The sequence below is a fragment of the Prorops nasuta genome, unplaced genomic scaffold, assembly GCF_024137725.1.
Source record: "Prorops nasuta isolate Cenicafe-Biocafe unplaced genomic scaffold, Cenicafe_Pnas_1.2 PNAS00320, whole genome shotgun sequence".
Taxonomy (NCBI): Eukaryota; Metazoa; Arthropoda; class Insecta; order Hymenoptera; family Bethylidae; genus Prorops; species Prorops nasuta.
In genome coordinates, this window is record NW_027117116.1 from 1,972 (window position 1) to 22,558 (window position 20,587).

The window sequence follows — 20,587 nt, forward strand, 5'->3', positions numbered from 1 at the left end:
GACCGAGCTAGGTGGTGGGTTGGTGGGGGTGGCCGGAGTGGCTGGGGTGGCTGTAACGGCAGGAGCGGGAGATATGATGCATGTAGTAGATACACACTACACGTACATGCACAGGCGCAAAACGCATGCGCGAACACGCGCGTTACCGCGGAGGGCGGCAGGCGGCAGCGATGAATTGCCAGGGCCAGTTCAGACGATTCGGACTTTAGCGGCAGTTCAGCTTCCTTCAGACACAGTTCAAGATATGCTATTATATACATATATATATATATATGTATACCATATCCTAGCAAACTAATAATCATCCGATCTGCTGCGGAAAAATAAACGCAAAATTAATACGATCAGCCGAAGCACGCGCTTTTAATTACATGCGATTAATCCAGATACCAATATAAGTCATATCACTCATCAGTCTTCCGTTTTAACGAATCCATCAATCGCGGTGCATTGATCCGCGTGCTTAATCGAGCAAAGCAACGGAGAATAAGGACTTGGAATGGGAGAGGGACAAACCGCGGGTAGAAGGGGAACTGGCCTGCATCTTCCCACGCTGTGCGTTTCCGACAATGACAGTTCTACTGCGAATATTAGCGAGCGTTAGCTACTATGCAGGGACTGATTAAGGGAAATTTCCTTCGCGCGATCAGTGATTGAGAAAGTGGAGAAAGAAGCTCTGCTCCTTTGCGACTTATTTCGAATTTACCATTGTACATATATGTACATATGTATATTTTAAAACCCATGAATCTCTTCAGGTAAGTTTTTTTTCATATTTTCGTAATTAATAGTGTATTGAGAAAGGTGAAATTTAGCGATTATCGCAGTAAATGCACAATTGTAATTTTAGCTGTGTTAAATACCTCGCGAAAACTTTATTACGTTTCAATTTCTAATCCTGTAACTATATGTATATACAACTACAATTGTAATCCGTACGTATTAATATCTCGTGGGGAAGGGATTATTCTATTTACTGTAATTGTTATATATATATATAGATATACAGTTTTTGAATCTGTGCTATTAGTGTAATTAAAGGTTCATCGATCGATGCTTATTTCGCCAAAACTGATAGATCATCATCCAGCATAACATGATATATATATATATATATATATGTATACAGATTATGATCAAGGAATTATTCTAATATCTTATCTGACAGAAAAATGATTAAAACAAAACTTTTTCTTTTCGAAAGGTTTAACCCATTCGCTATCAAGCCTAAATTATATGAAGTCATTCCTATTGTCATTTAATATTTTGAGTGTTATTGATTACCAAAACCCTGTTAACGATACTCGTCTTGGCAAGGCGTGACACTCTGCCAAAGACGAGTATACTCGTTCTTGGCAGTGAATGGGTTAATCAGGAAACATACATGTGTACGTATTATTGTGCTTTCGGTACAAGTGCCAGCTTCTGAAATAATTGCGTTGGTGAACAGCAACTTATTTCAAGTTTGGTACCTTTAATAAGAATATTATTGTGTATAAGCAGCTGTTGATATGACATAAGGTTTATGAACATGGTAACTGAAATTTTTGCAGAATTTTAGAGGAAAACATAGCATGGTTATATATAGATGATCTCTTCTTCATCATTATTCTAAGTAAGATCGTACCGATAGACGCAAACAGCTTGAGTTTTTACATCTAGGTCAACTATTACGATGGAATAATCTTTGTTACATCCACATGATGATGTTCGAATTCTCCACCCCTCATAAATACTCTTCTGGTTTACTATGAAAGGATTCAATGTAATTATCATGAGATATATATATATATATATATATATATATATGCCAGCATGCCTAATACCTCACTCTTCATAGTTAAATCGATCGATATTCAAATGAACTTTGTTCAATCCGCTGGAATAAACATATATTTTTACAAAAGTCCCTGCTAAACTTTTCTTATATAGCGAATTAATATGAAATCAGCGTCATTTAGCTTCGTTGCTTGGAATGGAAGGGTGTATTTGTCTTCTACACCACTATCGAAAAGAATCGAGGCAATTTCAGATAAATCATTGTTTAAAGAGTTCCGCTTGCGTTGTTTCTCAGGCAAAAGTTTCTTGTACAAGATTACGCAAGATATTTAACAGCGATTACTCGTCAGTTTTGCACCTGATTTGATCGATTCGAGTCCTCGTGTCCGCATTGCCATGCATCGATTTTCTGCAATAATAAAATAATTCATGTAATCTCGTTACGTATATCGTAAATCTACCTTACAAGATAATAATGTTGCTCGATATCGAAGTTTAGAGATTGATAAGGAATAATCTCTGCTCCAGTGTTCCTTCTATTTCGATGCATTCCTCGTTACACGTGTTATAGGACTATAGCACATTTCGCAGCTTTGCTATTGCAAAATGCACTTAAGCAATAAGAGAAAAAAAGTCAATTCCTATATGCTTCTCGTTTCCTGGTACACATATACTTGTACCATGCTAGGTCTACATATAGCCTACATAAAAGAGTTGCATGCTGACTCGAACATTTATTCACCCCTTTCACACGCAAAGGAAGCATCACTGCATTCAATTGAGTGTATTATACATTTTCGTTGCAAAGTACTCTTTGTGTAGTATATGATAAATTACATTTTATAAGATTTCGGAATCAAGCACGCACTTCCAATCGCTCGATTACTTTTGCAATAAAAATATTCAACCTCGACGTTTCTATGCCAAAGAAAAATCTTTGGAATAAAGCCCAGCCGATATCATTTTGGTGGAGTAGGAGTTGAGAACTAGCACCGAAATATTTTCTCATTCTGTGGGTATGCAACTGTATCATTGCTCTCTTCAGTTTTCGTCTAGCTGCCCCATGCCCTGTCATTTTTCTTGTCTCCGCACTTGTATTATTTTTCTTCCGACTCCCTTTTTCAACGTCGCGTCTCTCCAATTTAATTTTATTCCTAATATTTCTGGGCAAAAAAGATTAACGAAATGATTTCACGAGCGGATTGACCTGGGTCGTGCTAATATATGGAGAGAGTGATTTATGGCGAGAGCCTCGCGAATATTTGCTGAAACTAAAACATATTGTGAAAATACAAAAGGGATAATACCAATGGTAAACTGTGTCTGACACAATACTGAGCTTCTCTACTTGCACGAAGGTTGCACAACAGCAATTTATTAAGGGTGAATTACAGAAACGAATAATTATAAACTACTGTGCCTCGCAATATTTCCTCTCTCTCTCTCTCTCTATATATATATATATATATGACGCAATAAAACAGAGTACTAATATAAACGCCAATTTTCTTCTTTCCTTATTAAATTCAAAAGATTGCAAGGGGAGTAGAAATAGAAGAGCAAATTTTATTCGTGAGATTTTCACTTGGACGGTTGGTGGAAAATTATTCCGAATGAACTCTCATACTTTTTTATTTCATGTAAACGCGATGGAGTTTTATTGCCAAGTACGTAACGCGTGAAGAAATTTTTGTCGCGTCTCTCTAGTGTCTGGAATACGTTTACTGTTATGTTACAACGCTACGCTGTTTTCTCGCTCAATGAATTATGTCCAATTTATTTTACGTTAGTAAACTCGCTCACTCAAAAACACACACTCGAATACAAGCACTCACATTGCTCTCCACGTTTAGAATGCAGACAGAGTCTGCAGGGAGGTTCCAGCTCGATCTGAATTTAAAGAAAAAAACATTATTCTGTTCCAGAATGCTCAGTGACTCGACTGGGACAACGTACTACGACAAGAGCAACAACGGAAGCAACAATGACAACAGGACTTTCCTCGCAGGCATTTTGCACAACGAATCCTTCAACGAGGACTATATTTTTGACAGAACCGACGTAAAAATTATCTTCATAACCCTCTACTCCATTGTTTTCTTCTGCTGTTTCTTCGGTGAGTGTTTTAATTATGAAGGATCATGTTGTGTAGTGTGTATATTAATAAGAAACAGCTGTGATCCATTACTTAAATTATTTTCTTTGAACATTCTTCCCTTCGGAGTATATAGTATTGATTTTAAAACTAATTCTAGCAATGAAGCTTGCTGTAAAAGTAAGGTCAATGTTGCGGTAATTATAGAATTCGAGAAATGCTGCGCTTTAAATGAAAATTAGAATTCCTCGTTGTGGATCAGCAACGTTTTTCAATCTACTCTGATCTTTTAGACGTTGAACGTGACAAATGTAAGATAAGAAATTTGTGCATTCATGTTGAGATAGAATGGATGTGGGTATTGCATATATAAACTGTATTTGAGGTTTTCTACGAGAGGATTTTTCTATACTTATATAGTCGGACAAACTTTATATCCAAAAGAAACAAAACTTTGATATTATAATGGAGTAATTCATTATATAGAATATTTAAGCTAGTTAAACAGTAAGAAAAATAAGATCTATCATGAATGTACTGGCACTCTGGATTCAATCTTAACAGTTATATTTTATTCATTTCTCCTTTTTAACCTTCGTTTCTTTACATTTACAAATTCTTATCTTCGACTTGATTTTAGATGTTTGAAGAGTCTTTTTAATCGTTAAAGTATATACTCTTCAAGTTCATTAAATTCAAATTTTAAAATAAAAATATAAATCTAATTAATAATCTCTTCTCTACCAAAAAAAAGAAGTAATTATAATTAAGAATTTGATTTTTATTTCTTGTTCTCTATTTTTGAATAAAAAATTCTAATTCAGTAATCTTCTCTAGAATACACTTAAACAATTTAAACAACACCTAAACTATTCAAACCAAGTCAAAGATGGAAGTTTCTAAAGAAAGGTTCAATTTAAAAAGGTACTACTATATATAGCTATAGCTAAAATTATTTTTAATGCCAATACATAAATAACGTATGGTATTTTCAATTACTGTTTAGTTATATTAAGAAATTACGTAACGAATGACTCGATTATATATAATATCACATTTCTGTTTCTCTCAAATAGAATGATAGTCTGACTATAGATAGAAAAATCCCCTTACATAAATACCTTAAGGAGGCGGTGATCTAGACGACGACGTAAAAGCAAGAAGATGGGTGGTGAACTATAGACACTTTATTGTCAGACAATAGAAGAGCCTTTACAGGCGTAATGTTAACATGCTCCTATTATAATAGAACTACCTTATTACTAAGCCATATTCTATATGGTCATTTGTTCCTTCGTCCTCATCAAGCTTCTCTCTTAAGAGGAAAAATTCGGATACACGTAAAATTTATATATATATATATATATATATCCATTGCTATATTATTAACCCAAAGCTATTAGAACCAATATTTTACAATATTATAATATACTTCGTATTACGTTAGGAATGCGCTGCTGGAACGCATCTAGACTGCAATAAGAGGCCATTATTCGTTCGTCATTTTTCTGCAGCACACTTTAGCCCCACACTTTTTTTATTCACTGCAAGTCGACCGTATATATACATATACAGTATTACTAAAGTGCTGTAATAATCAAATTAAACTGTCGGAGGAATATTAAAACCTGTTACAAGTATCGATTTCCAATAGCTAAATTACGACGTATTTTTCATAAGGTTTGTCTTTTATTGAATGAGAAACTGCAAGTTTGTATCTCTCGTGAAATAAAAGTCACCGTCCGACGGAACACGGCTCTTTTGTATATATATATATATATATATATATATTATAGCTGTATGTGCATCAACGTTTATAGGAAGCATGCGGCGATAATCAAATACGGAGAGGATGAAAGAGGAAAGGACACTGGGCTGGGGGGAATATGGGGACGTATATAAGAGCGATCAGTTTTTCCTTGTATTTTTTGCATCCCCATTGTCGAACCTTTTTATTCCACGCAGTTACTTAAGTCGCCTTTTTCATTATTCCCCCGCGCATGTCAGGTACTTTTATTCCAGCAGTTTCAAGTGTCTTTTCAGCAGCCGCACAATGGAGCTTCGCGCGCGTCTCGTCTCTTTTCCCTTTTCCTTTTTTCTCCTCCTTTTTCCTCGAATCTCCTTATAAAGCGCTTTCCGCGCGCGCTCGCTAATGTCTCTATATGGGGAAAATAAAGGAATGCCGTGTGTGTGTGTGTGTGTATCGGAGGGAGAAAAATCAGGGATTTTAGAAATTTAGAAATATCGCGTGGGTGCAGGGACTGTTTTTTTCCGAGGTGTGGCCGGAATTCTATATTTGACATTCACACGTGGTGTGATATACATATAGTGTACTTATGTGCACTGTAAGATAGGAGCTGGGCGGGCTCAAATGCTGCAGGATTGAATTGACTTTGGAGGAAACCACTTTAGGATCTGCTAGAGAAAGATTTCGATTTCCCATGCGTTTGCAGTGTGCTTCTTTTATTTCTCTCTCGAGCTTCGCCCAGTCTTCCGTTTGGAACGCGCGAGTAGTGGTAGTAATTGAATCTCGAATCTGAATCTGACGAAAACTCGAATGACTTACGGCGTAATCTGCCATGTCTGCATGTGTTTCAATTAAAGCTTTTCTTCGTTGCAAAGAAACGTTTGCTTTGCTTCGATTCGTGTGTATCTATATATATATATATATATAGATATTTTAAAGGAAGCTTCCGAGCTAGTATATAAATCCATAAGAAATGAATGCATGTTTGGTTCGTGGAAATTTGACGATTGAAGCCAAAGCAAATTTCAAACAGCTTATTTTATATTAAATTTCGATAGCCGTGAACTAACGTGACGTGACTACAGAGGAAACATCTGCGAGTTCATTTAACATCGCGAGAGAAATTGACGATTGGGGGATGGTACTTATATGCGAGTTGGTCACACTCTGGAGGAGCTTACGAGTTGAGAATCTGAAGCTGCGTCGCAAGGGAAATTAAATGACATTATGGAATGCACGAAGGGTGCAAGTTCAAGTGTGAAATACTATTATATATAGTGTACAGTATAAAGGGCAGATCAGTGAAGGATAATGAAAGTAATAGGTTGGAGTTATTACTATGTGTGTGTAGTAGGACACATGCAAAATTTTGCAAGTTCCACTTTGATTTATCGACAATCGACGATTAAGACTGTACATCGAGACAATTTTTGCAACGCATTAACAGTTATTCCTTGGTGTAATAAAATAAATTTATGGATATAATAAATAATACATTATGATAATGAATTACTCGTTATATCAATAAATTTATTTTATTATTATAATAAATAACTGTGAATGGGCTGTAAAATTTTTTGGTGCATTCGCACAATGCTTCAAAATGAGCTATTGTTTTTTTTTCTTGTACCGTGCAGAACAATACAATACAAATATAGGTATAGTAGTGATAATTAAGAATAAACAACGATTTTTCACTGGTTGCAATGCGTAAATCCAGCCTAACTCAAAGCAGAATTTTTCACTTGCTAAGCGTCAGCTTTTTACCAATTAAACGAATGGCTGGGGTGTGGATGAAGGGTGCTGTCTATATATGTATAGTCCTCCTGGATAATAATAGCCGATTAAAGCTCAATATGCGTCGGATTATTATAGTCTAAAGTATAAAGGAACATGAGGCGAAACAGGGTCATAATCAGCTATTAATGTTTTCTGCATAGTAAACAATTTGATGAATTAATAATAATAAAAAATGTATACTTTTGCCTGCTATAAAAAATATCACTCACTAGAAATATTTATATTTATGCACACACTTTAGAATGTTAATTTAAGTCATTCCACACTTTCCATTAAAATGCATTTACCAATTTGCCACATGTTCCACTATACATATATGTATATATATATATATATATATATATATATATATATAGTAAAACAAGTAACTTGTGCCAGTCATTCCTCTTTATCGATTTTATAATAAAATTTTTTAAACGCACTATATAATTGCTCAATAATAACATTTTTCCCATACAAATATAATACTGTCTCAGTCATCTTTTAAAATGACTCGTCATTGGAAAACTAACGTGTCTTTTGAAATACACACTTATATACAAAGGTCTCTCGTTCGCTTTACAGGAAATCTCATGGTGATTCTGGTGGTGGCCTTTTCTCGTCGTTTGCGGAGCATAACGAACTTCTTCTTGGCAAATCTGGCAGTGGCTGACCTTTGCGTGGGTATTTTCTGCGTTTACCAAACCCTGACGAATTACCTGATGAACAGTTGGCAGCTGGGTGACTTCCTCTGCAAAGTCTACATGTTCGTGCATGCGTTGTCCTATACCGCGAGCATACTGATCCTGGTGGTGGTTTGCATCGAGCGTTACTTGGCCATCGTGCATCCGATCAAATGTCGTTCGATGTTGACCAAGAGGAGGTTGAGGGCTGTCATAGGCGTTGTATGGATTCTGGCAGCTGCATATGCATCCCCGAGATTCCTCTACGTCGAGACGATCAGCAACGAGCTGAATACGGGAGACGTGGACATCATTTGCGTGGCAAATTTCAAGAAGCACAATAAAAATGTCTTGGACGCGGTCAATCTCGTCTTCCTCTATCTCCTTCCGCTCTTCCTCATCTCGTGCCTTTACGCTAGAATCGCGGTTGGCTTGTGGAGATCGGGAGTGGTCAGCAGCAGCCTCCAAGCTAGCCCAGGATTGCTCGTAGCCAGCACCACACACACCGCTAGGAATATCAATAGGAACAGAAGTGGAAGAGGGGGGCTTCATCACCTGCAACATCGCGCCGATGTCCACACTTCCTGCAGTAGAAACGTCCTCCGAGCCAGACGTGGCGTTATTAGGTAGCTATAAAGCTAGATCCTGCTCTACTACTTTTCCATACTCTACATTCTCACAAATTTCCAATGCTGGATATTACTGTAGAGTATCTGATTTTTTTTAAATTGAGATAATCCTGGTACAATTGCTAAAGTAGTAACGTCTTTCGAGTCAGACAAGGTATTATTTTATAGGTGTCGGTAAAGTCGTATGGTACTACTACTTTAACATACTTAGCATTCTCCCAAATTTCGAATGATCGATTTTAAGGTAGAGAGTTTAAATTTTTTTTAAATAACGATGGCACGCTTTCTGAAGTAGAAATGTCTTTCAAGTCAGACGCAGGGTATCAGGTATCTATAAAAGTATATGGTTCTACTACTTTCACAAACTCCACATTCTCCCAAATTTCAAATGATCGATATTACAGTAGAGTATTCGATTTTTATTTCAATTGCGATAATCCTGGCCCACTTTCTGAAGTAGAAACGTCCTCCGAGTCAGACGCAACATTATTAGGCATCGATAGTCATATGGTACTACTGCTTTAACTCACTAAACATTCTCACAAATCTCGAATGATCAATGTTAAACTAGAGTGCTTAAAATTTTTTTAATTGCGATAATCCTGGCACATTTCCTGCAGTAGAAACGTCCCCCGAGCCAGACGCAGCATTTTTAGGTATTTATAAAGTTATATAGTAGTACTTCAGCTTCGCACCCTACCAAATTTTCAACGATCAATATTACAGTAGAGTGCTTAAAATTTTTCCAATACTACAATAACAATCCTGGTACACTTCCTGCAGTAAAACATTCTCCGAGTCAAACTATACGTTATTAGCTATCTATAAAGTTATATGGCACTACCACTTTAACTCCACATTCTCCCAAATTTCGAATGATCGATATTACAGTATACAGAGTTTCAAAATATTTCTAAAATTACAAGGACAATCTTTTACATTTTCTGCAGTAGAAGCGTCCTCAAAGCCAGACACGACGTTATTACGTACCCATAAAATTATATATTACCCCTGCAAATCCGCGCCCTCCTAAATTTCCAACGATCAATATTACAAGAGAGTGTTTAAAAATTATTACTAAAATTACGATAACAATCTCTGGCAACCTGATAACTCACACATATCCTTATAAATTTACATCAAACTTAAAAAAAAACAATTTACCAACAACCACCATAATCATAATATTAAAATTACCCCAAACATTACAATTAATCCCAAAGATTACATAATCGAATAACGAGAGAAACAATTGTCTTTTCAGGATGTTAATCGCTGTCGTAATGATGTTCGCCGTGTGTAATCTGCCACAGCAGGCAAGGATCGTTTGGCTGCACTGGGATCCTAATTACGATCGAACCTCGGACTTTAGTACATTGCTGACGGTTTCAACTTTCCTCATATCGTACATGAACTCTTGTCTGAACCCTCTGCTTTACGCCTTTCTATCCCGCAACTTTCGCAAGGGGATGGGGGAGTTGGTTGTTTGTAACGGAGCACGCGGCACTATCGCAGCTGCTGGTGCTGCTGCTGTTGCTGCTGAAGTCGACGTCACTCGTCACGAAAACGCCAATAACGCAAATCTATTGACCAACAACGACAGCTCGATAGTGAGATTAAGCTCGGCACAGGAGAGCCCCTGCAGTGCTCGGAGGACCTCTGCTGTCACTGCTGCTGCTGCTGCCAGTGGACCTCGTCACAATTGCAATCATCGACACATCATAATCAAAACGATCCGACAAAAGTGCTGAAATCTCCATGCGTCAACTCGACTTTACAAATCCGCTTATTTCGATTCAACGCTGCTCGAATGACAATCATTCATGGGGTAAGTTTTCTTTCGTTTTTATTTTATTTACTATGTGTGTGTGTGTGTGTGTGTGTGTAGTTTGCGCGTGTTGTAAATTAAGTGAATTTAGAAAGACAACGACACGGCAGACTTTAACAAACGCAGGTATAATACGCGTGCATGCGAGAGTACGACTCGCTAAAATGAGATGTATAGCCGTGTTATTATTCCGTGTCGTCCCGAAGCATCTTTCCCTCGACAGAATTCATGATTAATTATGCCGTGCGAGAAGTTTCCTCGAGTGGCGTGAATTAAATTGAAGACGTTGATACTTTGGCTAGGGAAATTCGTGCCAGTTTAGTACAGTTTAATTTTGAAACGCTTTCCATCGAAGAGTAATATATATATATATATATATATATAGGTGTAAGTGCACGTGTACCTGTAGTCTGTCCTCTCGATACTGTTTGCATAAACCAGACGTTTATTCCTTGAATTACGAAAATAATCGTCATTTTCTCAGCGACCCCTCGCAGAGGCAATATAAATGATTCGCTTGATTTATCGTCACACTCGCAAAATGCACGATTATCAAGCACGTGTCAGTGCGAAAAATTTGGATGGATGGGAAAATAAGGATTTGTGGAACGAGCCAATTCTATATAAACGAGATCGTGAAAAGTAGATCCTTGCCTATATAGACGAGTCAATCGAGCCTGAGTCGAGCAAAGAATGCTCGTTCGAGTCGAAGACACTGTGGAAAGGGGAAAAACAGAGCTGGAATAAAAAATAACAGTGCAATGTTGGGTGAAGAGGATTCTGAAATATACAAAATAACGAGAATGATTATATTTTGTTTTTGTATCACCATTGTTAAATATTGTTCTATGATGAAACTCTACGAGTTTCGCCATTGTCTTTGCTTTCTATATATATATATATATATATATATATATATGGTAGCACTCTGCACTTAACACTTTTGCGCCACGAGAAATTCACTGTTCTTCAATTTAATAATCTGCAGTTGATATTACACTTTAGGTTAGATGCAATCATTTGGCAAAGAGCACTCTGCAATTTCTAACACTTTTTCAATCTCCCACATCGAATTTCACTTTATTCGCCTCCAATTGATTATTGTCCCTGTCCATTATACGCGTACACTTATTAGTGTACAATGCTATCGTTATTTATTATATCGTTAACTTTTGCACTCTCTGCTATATAGAAAAGTATAGTACATCCATGGAAAATTACCCGGATCGATTGTCTCTCGTAGAAGAGGCTACTCGATCGTACTTAATTAACTGCGGCAGCTATACAATAATTACCCTGCGAGAGCAGCAAACATGAAACGAGTTATTTTTTAGCTCTTCTCATCGAAATTTCACTCTTCGCTCTTATCGATGTATAAATTGTCTTTTACTATACAGAGTGTTCGTTATCTCGTCGGGTCTCGAGTTTAGATTTGCTCATCTCTTATCGCTACGGTACACCTAAAGAATTTTTTACTTGTCTTTGAGAAAATAATTCCCTCAATTTCTCCCAAATATAGCTTTTATTCTATACCTTTCTGACAGGATAATTACTTCTTAATTTAATCTTCGGTCTTCTTAATTAAAGTGAATTATAATTCGTTTAATCAACATTTACTATTTGCTATCAGATGTTTGCTCAGTGGAAAATGATTCCTTCATTTGATTAGTTATCATACACTTTTTCCATTAATATTAGCTAATATTTCTCTTCTTGTACCAATTCGAACCTTTTATCCAGCATAGAAATATTAATATTGTTAATTAGATTACAAATTATTCAAATATATTAATTATATAACTATAGACTTTGATGAACGAAAGATATCCTCTCGCGAGGTCCTCATATAGGACAGTTATAAACGAGTGAAATGATTTTCACAGAAAAATCGACGAATGATTTAGAATGGTAATTTTACTTGGACAGAACATAGTACGTCATATTTTAATTATCAGAGATGAATAATTCAATAATAATATTTAGATCGCTGTGCGGTGCTTGACTGGGTGATGAAGTTATTGCATAAACGAGACTAAGATTTGACGCACTCCATACCGTCAAAGCTCGCGTGTATACGCAGGAAATAAAAATTGGACTCAACATGGATGTTACAAGAGCTAAAAACTCGCATGTGGCAATCAGTCGATCGATTTATCAACTCGAAGAAGCTGTCTGATAAGCGCTCCTCGTGCTGCTCGGAAGATATCCCAGTTATTATTTGTCCAATCGGACCCCCAGCACAGCAGTTTCAATATGTGCGAATAATCATCAAATGAATTTCATCAGAGAAAATATTTGCTCCAGCACCGTATTATACGTTGTCTCTTTCGTACATATATCTATATATCTATATATATATATATGTGATACGTATTTTTCAGCTCGGCTCAGCTTTGCTGGAAGGGGGATTTCGTGGGTCACGTGACGGGAGCTCCCGAGAGAGTGTGTATTCCTCTACTCGGATCAGATCACATTCTTATCGACATAGTGGGGATTCCGGTATAAGAAGATAGGCCCCTAGCGACTGATGGAACAGTTTACCCAGAAACTTTACAGTTGCTTGTCAACGGGCGACCCTCCTCGCACGAGTAAACCCACGAAATACCTGCACAAGGTACACCATGTGTTTTCTCTCTCATAACGTATATTTATATATAAATTCCCTTTACACGGACTCCAGTCCTGTATTCAACGGTATTTACTACTCGTCGATGCTATTTATAGCAACTCTGCTTTCCTCGTGCCACGTGTTTTACTTTCAAGAAGCGACAACTTTCTTCCAGTGTGAAAATACATAAAAGGATTAAAGAAATTTTACGAGTAGAAACCGAAGTATAATTTAGATAGTTCGTTAGGCTAATTTATCGCTTCTTTGTAATTAAAGGGGAAAATATGTCGATCAACATTCAAAGCGTTCTTATAAGCGATCCGGTGGACGAGTCCTGTGGCCAACTGCTTTCCAGCCACGGTATTCCAGTGAAGCTAAGGTACAAATTGACCAAGGACGAACTTATCGAAGAGCTTCAGGTAACCAGCAACGATAAATGATTAGAAACTGTTATACGCGGTTATAACTCTATCGCTAGATTTTCCAAAGTTCCATTTGAAACGTTTGATTGTAACGTATGGATTCTGTTTGGTTGCTGTTTCAAGTTTCAAGTCAATTCAAGCTGATCGAGTCAAGCCGGTTGTTTCAGTTTGTATATAGCATTGTATCCGGTTCGACCAGCTCCCCCCTCCCCCCCCCCCCTCCTTGACCATTCAAGTGACAAAATTACGGTTAACTACAGTACATTCTCTGTATGTGTTTGTATGTACGAGTTACATTGTACATAGAATTCCACGTGTTCTCCTACGCCCATCATTATATTAGTACATTAGGGGAAATTGATACGTGTGTGGTTCGGCTAGCTTCACTCTGTACTTACTCAGCAAAAATTTTATACTACACTGTAGCTGAATCACACACGATTAATTTCTCGCATTATACGTTTGGTACAGTGTTATATATATATATATATATATATTATATGCATGTGCATTTGGGTTTAACTAACATTGAGATGACAATTGTAGAAACACGATGCACTGATAGTTCGATCGGAAACAAAAGTGACCGCTGATGTTATCGCAGCTGTACCTAATTTACGGGTAATTGGCCGTGCTGGTACTGGAGTGGACAACATTGACTTAAAAGCTGCCACTCGTTCGGGAATCCTGGTGCTGAAGTAAGTTGTTGGAGCCTCTAATGGCACGAATATCCTGGGAACGTCCTATTGACGTAGCTAGGATATCCTTTAGATATTCCGTGTACGTTCGAGTTTTTTTAAATTAATTTTAATTTTGTGTATCTCAGTACACCCGGGGGAAATAGTATCAGTGCGTGCGAGTTAACTTGCGCCCTGATCTCATCTCTGGCTAGAAACGTTGCCCAAGCAGTGCAGTCCTTGAAGGAGGGTAGATGGGACCGGAAGCTGTACTCTGGTTCAGAACTTTATGGAAAGACCCTGGGGGTTCTTGGATTCGGCAGAATCGGACGAGAGGTTGCAACGAGAATGCAGTCGTACGGCATGAAAATTGTTGCGTTCGATCCTCTCCTCACCGAAGAAGTTGCTCTCGAACTCGACGTGGAGAAGAGGGAATTGCACGAAATATGGCCGGTAGCGGATTACATTACTGTGCACACACCTCTCATACCACAGACTAAAAGTAAAATCTCATAAGATTTTGGATTTTTGCAAGTATAATAATATGCACGTGCTGAAACTGGTAAAATTTATCGTACAGATCTGATCAATGCCGAAACGCTGGCGCAGTGCAAGCGAGGCGTGAAAATTGTCAACGTTGCTCGTGGTGGTATCGTCGATGAGGCTGCCCTTCTCAACTCCATAAATATTGGTCATTGTGGTGGTGCAGGCTTGGACGTGTTTGTCGAAGAGCCACCGAAAAATCCTGTCACTATCGAACTCATTAAACATCCCAAAGTTGTCGCTACTCCCCACTTAGGTACGTATTATTAATATGTATATATATACATCAATAAATCAATTACAATTATTCACAGAACAATTGTCCATTTTACAGGAGCCAGCACCGACGAGGCTCAAACGCGCGTTGCTGCCGAGATAGCTCAACAATTTTTAGCTCTCTCCGCAAAGTCGTCTGAATACACACAAGTTAATGGAATCGTGAACGCACCGGCTATGGCTGCCGCTATGTCCCCCGAAAATTCACTCTGGATCGAGTTGTCGAAGAAACTCGGACAGTTGGCCGGTCGCTTCCTAAAGGGACATAAGAGTGTAACCGTTCATAGTCGAATCATCGGTGGTTCCCTGGCAAATAAGAAATTTCTGCATACAGCTGTGCTCGTCGGAGTTTTGTCCACGCAAACTAACAATGGCTTAAATCTGATCAATGCATCAACACTGGCCACTGAAATTGGCATCAACTTTGCGGAAGATCCTCACGTCGATACAGGCAAGGAAGATGCGATCCTAATTCAAGTGGGACAGCGCCAACTGAAAGGTACTAACTATAGGTTATGATCACTTGCATAGAGACGGTTTTTCCACCTATTGGTAAATACTTTAGTAAACTTATTCGTTTGGTAATGCTTGAGATTAAGGATGAGTCCGACCAAAACCTGTAAGGTAAAATTTTACCATGTAGGATTGCTAATTTGCTGTGAATTAGTCAATCAGCATACGAATTTTCGAAAAATTGACAATCCTACATGGTAAAATTTTACCTTGAAGGTTTTGGTCGGACTCGCACTAAATATAATTTACTACAGTTTGTAATTTTTACCAAATAGATCAATTTTACCGACAGGTGGAAAAACTGACTCGTAGTGTAGTAAAGCAGCTTTATCCAGCGAATCATTAATCTTTTATTTCTCATGTACTTGTGCAGGAACTGTGCGCGGAGACAGGCTGGTTCTACTCTCTATCGACAATAGTGTGTACGACGATGGTGTTGTTTTGGGCGATTATATATCGCTATATCATGCAGCCAAAATACAAGAGCAATTGCCTAAAGTAGCTGGCACATATTCCGCGAATGGAAGCAATATTATTAGCTTGCATGCTAGTGGTAACTGGTTAGTTGTTCAAACTGATCAAAAAGTCAACGTACAAATTGACGCTGTCGAGCATTATTAACCTCATTCGCTCACTCGAGCCCCTCGAGCCTAATCTTTATCGACGTAAATCATACAGCATCTGCTTCATTAATTAATGCTTCTCTCTGTACATAAATTTTTTTATATTATATTATTCTTGTACATATTTGTAAGAATGTATACCACCATAGTGTAATTGTAAAATACTCTACCTTTGTATTCTCGAAGTAAAAACTGTTACATTAATTGCGTGGACAATCTTTATTTTCACAGCATAAATAATCTTTAAATAAATTTCAAGTTTTCCCGCCATTTGTTCTACTGTAGTTTCTGACAATTCCGTAATTTTGCGGTTGTGCGGCGCTGCCTGTTATTTTGTTTTGATATTGTGGTTGTGTTTTAACCTGTAACCAAATTAGATATATCGCAGAGAAAAACAGTTAAATTAAAGGCCCTTAAACGAGTATTCTGGATGATAGCAATATCTTCTGGTATTAAGCAACAATCAGCAAAGTCAGTTCTATATCTTCTTAAAATACTAAAATCTAGTACAATGTCCACCGTTACAATTGACGGAAGCTTAGGAGAAGGGGTTAGTATTCTTGCAACAGAGTTATATGTTCAAACTATGAAATATTAAATAGTTGATGATATAAATTAATAACGTACATTAAAAATTATTGAGACTGATTGTATCTGTCATAGGGTGGTCAGGTCCTAAGGATTGCACTTTCCTTAAGTGTAATCTATGGAATTCCAGTCAAAATCACTAATATTCGTGCAAAACGTCCTAAGCCAGGATTGGCGGCACAGCATTTGAAAGGAGTCGAACTTTTGAGAGATATGTGCAATGCGAAAGTTAGTTATTCTTTACTTGGCTCGACTTACTTATCATTCATTCCTGGCAGCTTAAATTCGAAAGAAAAGATTTTTTCTGCCGATACTCAAACGGCTGGATGCATAAGCCTGTTAGCTCAAGTTGCAATACCTTGTGCTCTATTTATGCCAAGCAATGAGCCTGTCACTCTTATTTTAAAGGGTGGTACAAATGTATCTATGGGACCTCATATAGAATATTTGACAGAAGTATTTAAGCCATACCTTAATAAATTTGGAGCAGATTTTGATTTTACAGTCGTAAAGAGGTAATTCATTATGTGAATTTGTGTTCTCATAATTATTTGTTAAACTTAATTCCTTAACACAGGGGCTATTACCCTCAAGGTGGCGGTGAAGTACACTTGCATATAAAACCTATAAAATCTTTAAAGGCCATCACTCTCACAGATCCAGGAATACCCAATGCTGTAACTGGCTGGGCCTTTACAGCTGGTTCTGTTAATATTAATGTATATATACAATTAGTATATATTTAAGTAAATGAGATAAATAATTTTTTTTTGAGTTTAACATATGTAATATTTACCTTAATAGGAGGGATATAAAATGAAAGAAGATTGTAAAAATACTCTGCTTAGTGCATTGGCACAAGAACAAACTAATGTTCCAATTAATATTGAAGTTTATAAAGAAGAGAGAAGTATGGCTGTAGGAAATGAAAGCGGCATTAAGTAAGTTTGAAATTACCAGTTAAAAACATGTTTAAAATGCGCAAAATCAATTAAAATATGTATATATATCGTATTTGATAGTATCGTTTGTGAAACAACTACTGGATGTGTTTTCGGTGGCTCCGGCCTTAGAATGGAGAAGAAATCGCCTCCCGGAATTTTAGCTGCTAAACAAATTTTAGAGCCTCTTTCGAAAGGGGCTTGTGTCGATGAACACATGCAAGATCAGGTAAATCGTATTCTCTTCAATATTTTTAGTTTGCTTACCGATCGATGAACATTGTATTCACATTAATCTGTAAAATTTTACCATTATAGTTAATTATTTTGATGGCACTGGCGGACGGAGTTTCGAAGATACGAATAAATAATAAAGAATTGACTCAACATACAGATACAGCGATAAAAATAGCAGAAATAATGCTCGCTGATCAAGGACTTAAATTCAATTTAGCTGAAACGCGAGATTCAAACAATTTGGTGATTAATTATGATTTAGAATGTAAAGGAACCAATAAAATTAATTCTGCTTTGTAAGTTTAAAGAATAAGTTTTATTTCGCGTCATAAGTCTTTCAATTTTGGATGTTAATCAGCTGGAGAGTTGTTTAAAAAATTAAGCGATTTATGACTACCAATCATTCCTGTTTTTGTCTGAAGAATGGTTCCATTGCTCTAATAAATTCCTCTTCAAAATGCTCAGAGGAGAATCTATCTACGGACGCCCTATGGTAAAAAATTATATTGCGTCGAAAACTGAGTTATTAATGAATTATCATACAACTGATAGACTTACCTGGCAGATATTTGAATAGCGTTTCGTTCTTCAGGTGTCATATTTATAATTTTAAGTATTATTTGAGCATACTCTTCTGCATCTTTAGCTAAGAAGCCATTCAGACTGTCGTTTCTCGTTTCGATAATGTCAGCTCTATTAGAGAATTTGCCAAATATTATTTTACTTAATTATAAGTGTAGTATATGCGTAAAAAGTTTCGTTATAGAACGAATGTATACTTTGGTCCACCAGAATCGTGAGCTACCATAATAAGGCCAGCAGCCATCGATTCAACTACGCTAATTCCAAAATGTTCGTTCCACATCGCATGTATCCCTATCATTCCTTGTTGCATTTCAGATATAAGTTCCGAATATGGTAAATTGATTTTGAATTCAACATTTTCATCCAAAGCTAAGTGTTTAGCTAAATCTTGCATATCTTTTACCAGCGATTCGTCATCCGAATTTCGACAAGAACCGATAAAAACTAATCGAACCTATAGGCGATAATAAAAATACGATTTCAAAATACTGTAGCATTCTTATTATTCGTCAGAATCTACCTTTTCCCAGGCTGCTTCATCCATCAACGTTCTCAGTTCATAAAGAGCTCTTAACATCAAAGGATGACCTTTTTCTGGTCTAAATTGACAAACCGAAACGATTCTAATATTATTATCGTTATTTAAAATAGGAAGATTTACCAAATGCAGAATGTCACAGGGAGGATATATTTTATGAGTCTTTAATGGACACTTCCAAATAGCATTGATATGTTCCTCGGTCCATGTAGAGTTAACCATTATCAATTCAGCAGTGCTACCTGTCCAACCATAAAGCTGAAAGAATTATATATTTAAGCAAACATTATTAATCGCCATATTAAAAGATTATTAATAATATATTACCATTGCAAATAATTTATAATACAAAAGTTTTGCTGCAGAAAGAAAAGGATTTCTAGCAATGATACGACGATTGTTATGAGAGGCTATTCTTTTATAAACATGGTGAAGCATATCAGTAGAAATTGTTGGATAATGAGTGTAAGATCCTACTCTACATCCTCCAATATACTTGAATAAGGGATAAGTGAAAGCATATCCCATTGTGTCTAGATAAATGTCTGCAAGTATACATACAGTTTTTAATAATAAATTTTATATTATCTTGTAATAAAGACAATAATTCCTTACCTGGAAGTAAATTATTCATTGCTTCTACTCCTAACCAAACTGACCCTAAGCTTTGTCCAATTAAAGTGAAATAGGGATACATAGAAGCCTCAACCCATTTACGCTTATGTAAATAAATAAATTCAATCTTTGGATCAATCTCAAATCCAAAAACTCTTTTTACTCGATTAATGATGGAAATTGGATCCGCGTCTAAATCACCCGTATAAATTGCTATGTGTATATTGGAATATCTGCATAAGGACAATTCATAAAGTTAATTATTAGTTAAAATTAACTGATAAAGAAAATGTAAGAAATATTTTCTAATGCAGAAAATTATTATAATACATGCTTTGTTTGTAATGCCTTAACCACAGCCCATAATACTCTTTCACCACCTCCGCCAGCATTGCAATATGGATGAAAAATTCCAACTGTTGTTATTCTTCTTTGTTGATTTTTATGTTTTTTGGAATACAGATATTTACAATAAAGTAATAAAATTAAACTAATAACTAGTAAAAGCAGTATTATACAAGCAACTGTCGATAAAGCTGCTTTGAATAATATGAAAATACCTGATCTGAAAGTTAGGAGAAAACAAATTTTTATTTTTTCTTTATAGATATTCTCTCAAAGCTTATATGTACTTACATAAATGAATAAAGAGACATGTTTTTTTCATATATTATAATTACAATAGTTCAGTCATTAATAGGCATAAGTCTAGCCAATTAGCCAAAAGAAACAATAAGAGTTCAAAGCAGGCACAGTGATGATAGCTGATAATAGTTGATGACTAGTTTACTTTACAGCTGATTACATATAGACGCTCAGTGTCGCTCAGACTCAAACACTCAGCAATCAGCAACTCTGAGTCAGTCTGAGCAAAGCACTCA

At 36.6% G+C, this 20,587-nt stretch overlaps 4 protein-coding genes and 1 long non-coding RNA gene across 7 annotated transcripts; 3 read left to right on the forward strand and 2 right to left on the reverse strand.

Annotated features, from left to right (window-relative positions):
- Positions 1-215: 215 nt before the first annotated feature.
- LOC136785402 (trissin receptor-like) lies at positions 216-12,787 on the forward strand. The gene is made up of 5 exons (XM_066746429.1): positions 216-758; positions 3,705-3,895; positions 7,986-8,709; positions 9,977-10,540; positions 12,524-12,787. The coding sequence occupies exons 1-4, from the start codon at positions 727-729 to the stop codon at positions 10,461-10,463; spliced, it is 1,434 nt and encodes a 477-aa protein (XP_066602526.1). The 5' UTR covers positions 216-726; the 3' UTR covers positions 10,464-10,540; positions 12,524-12,787.
- Positions 12,788-13,000: 213 nt separating this feature from the next.
- LOC136785404 (hydroxypyruvate reductase-like) lies at positions 13,001-16,322 on the forward strand. The gene is made up of 7 exons (XM_066746436.1): positions 13,001-13,154; positions 13,425-13,567; positions 14,117-14,268; positions 14,397-14,749; positions 14,828-15,046; positions 15,125-15,565; positions 15,953-16,322. The coding sequence occupies exons 2-7, from the start codon at positions 13,433-13,435 to the stop codon at positions 16,198-16,200; spliced, it is 1,548 nt and encodes a 515-aa protein (XP_066602533.1). The 5' UTR covers positions 13,001-13,154; positions 13,425-13,432; the 3' UTR covers positions 16,201-16,322.
- Positions 16,147-17,722, reverse strand: LOC136785409 (uncharacterized). Its single transcript, XR_010824645.1, has 4 exons — positions 17,587-17,722; positions 17,262-17,495; positions 16,373-16,564; positions 16,147-16,285 (listed from the first exon to the last, which is right to left on the reverse strand). It is a non-coding gene; the product is annotated as an uncharacterized lncRNA (long non-coding RNA).
- Positions 16,571-18,398, forward strand: LOC136785406 (RNA 3'-terminal phosphate cyclase-like). The gene is made up of 6 exons (XM_066746441.1): positions 16,571-16,752; positions 16,866-17,305; positions 17,368-17,509; positions 17,595-17,731; positions 17,813-17,960; positions 18,050-18,398. Exons 1-6 carry the CDS (start codon positions 16,633-16,635, stop codon positions 18,266-18,268), a joined length of 1,206 nt encoding a protein of 401 aa, XP_066602538.1. The 5' UTR covers positions 16,571-16,632; the 3' UTR covers positions 18,269-18,398.
- Positions 17,911-20,557, reverse strand: LOC136785405 (GDP-Man:Man(3)GlcNAc(2)-PP-Dol alpha-1,2-mannosyltransferase-like). 3 transcript variants are annotated; one of them, XM_066746439.1, is made up of 8 exons: positions 20,343-20,557; positions 20,041-20,271; positions 19,707-19,939; positions 19,419-19,636; positions 19,074-19,349; positions 18,748-19,007; positions 18,527-18,661; positions 17,911-18,027 (listed from the first exon to the last, which is right to left on the reverse strand). In XM_066746439.1, exons 1-8 carry the CDS (start codon positions 20,360-20,362, stop codon positions 18,018-18,020), a joined length of 1,383 nt encoding a protein of 460 aa, XP_066602536.1. In that variant the 5' UTR covers positions 20,363-20,557; the 3' UTR covers positions 17,911-18,017. The 3 variants fall into 3 exon arrangements, with proteins under 3 accessions (XP_066602536.1, XP_066602535.1, XP_066602537.1); XM_066746438.1 differs by lacking the exon at positions 17,911-18,027 and adding an exon at positions 18,242-18,456 and having other exon boundaries at positions 20,343-20,552; XM_066746440.1 differs by lacking the exons at positions 17,911-18,027; positions 20,343-20,557 and adding an exon at positions 18,242-18,456 and having other exon boundaries at positions 20,037-20,222.
- Positions 20,558-20,587: the final 30 nt, after the last annotated feature.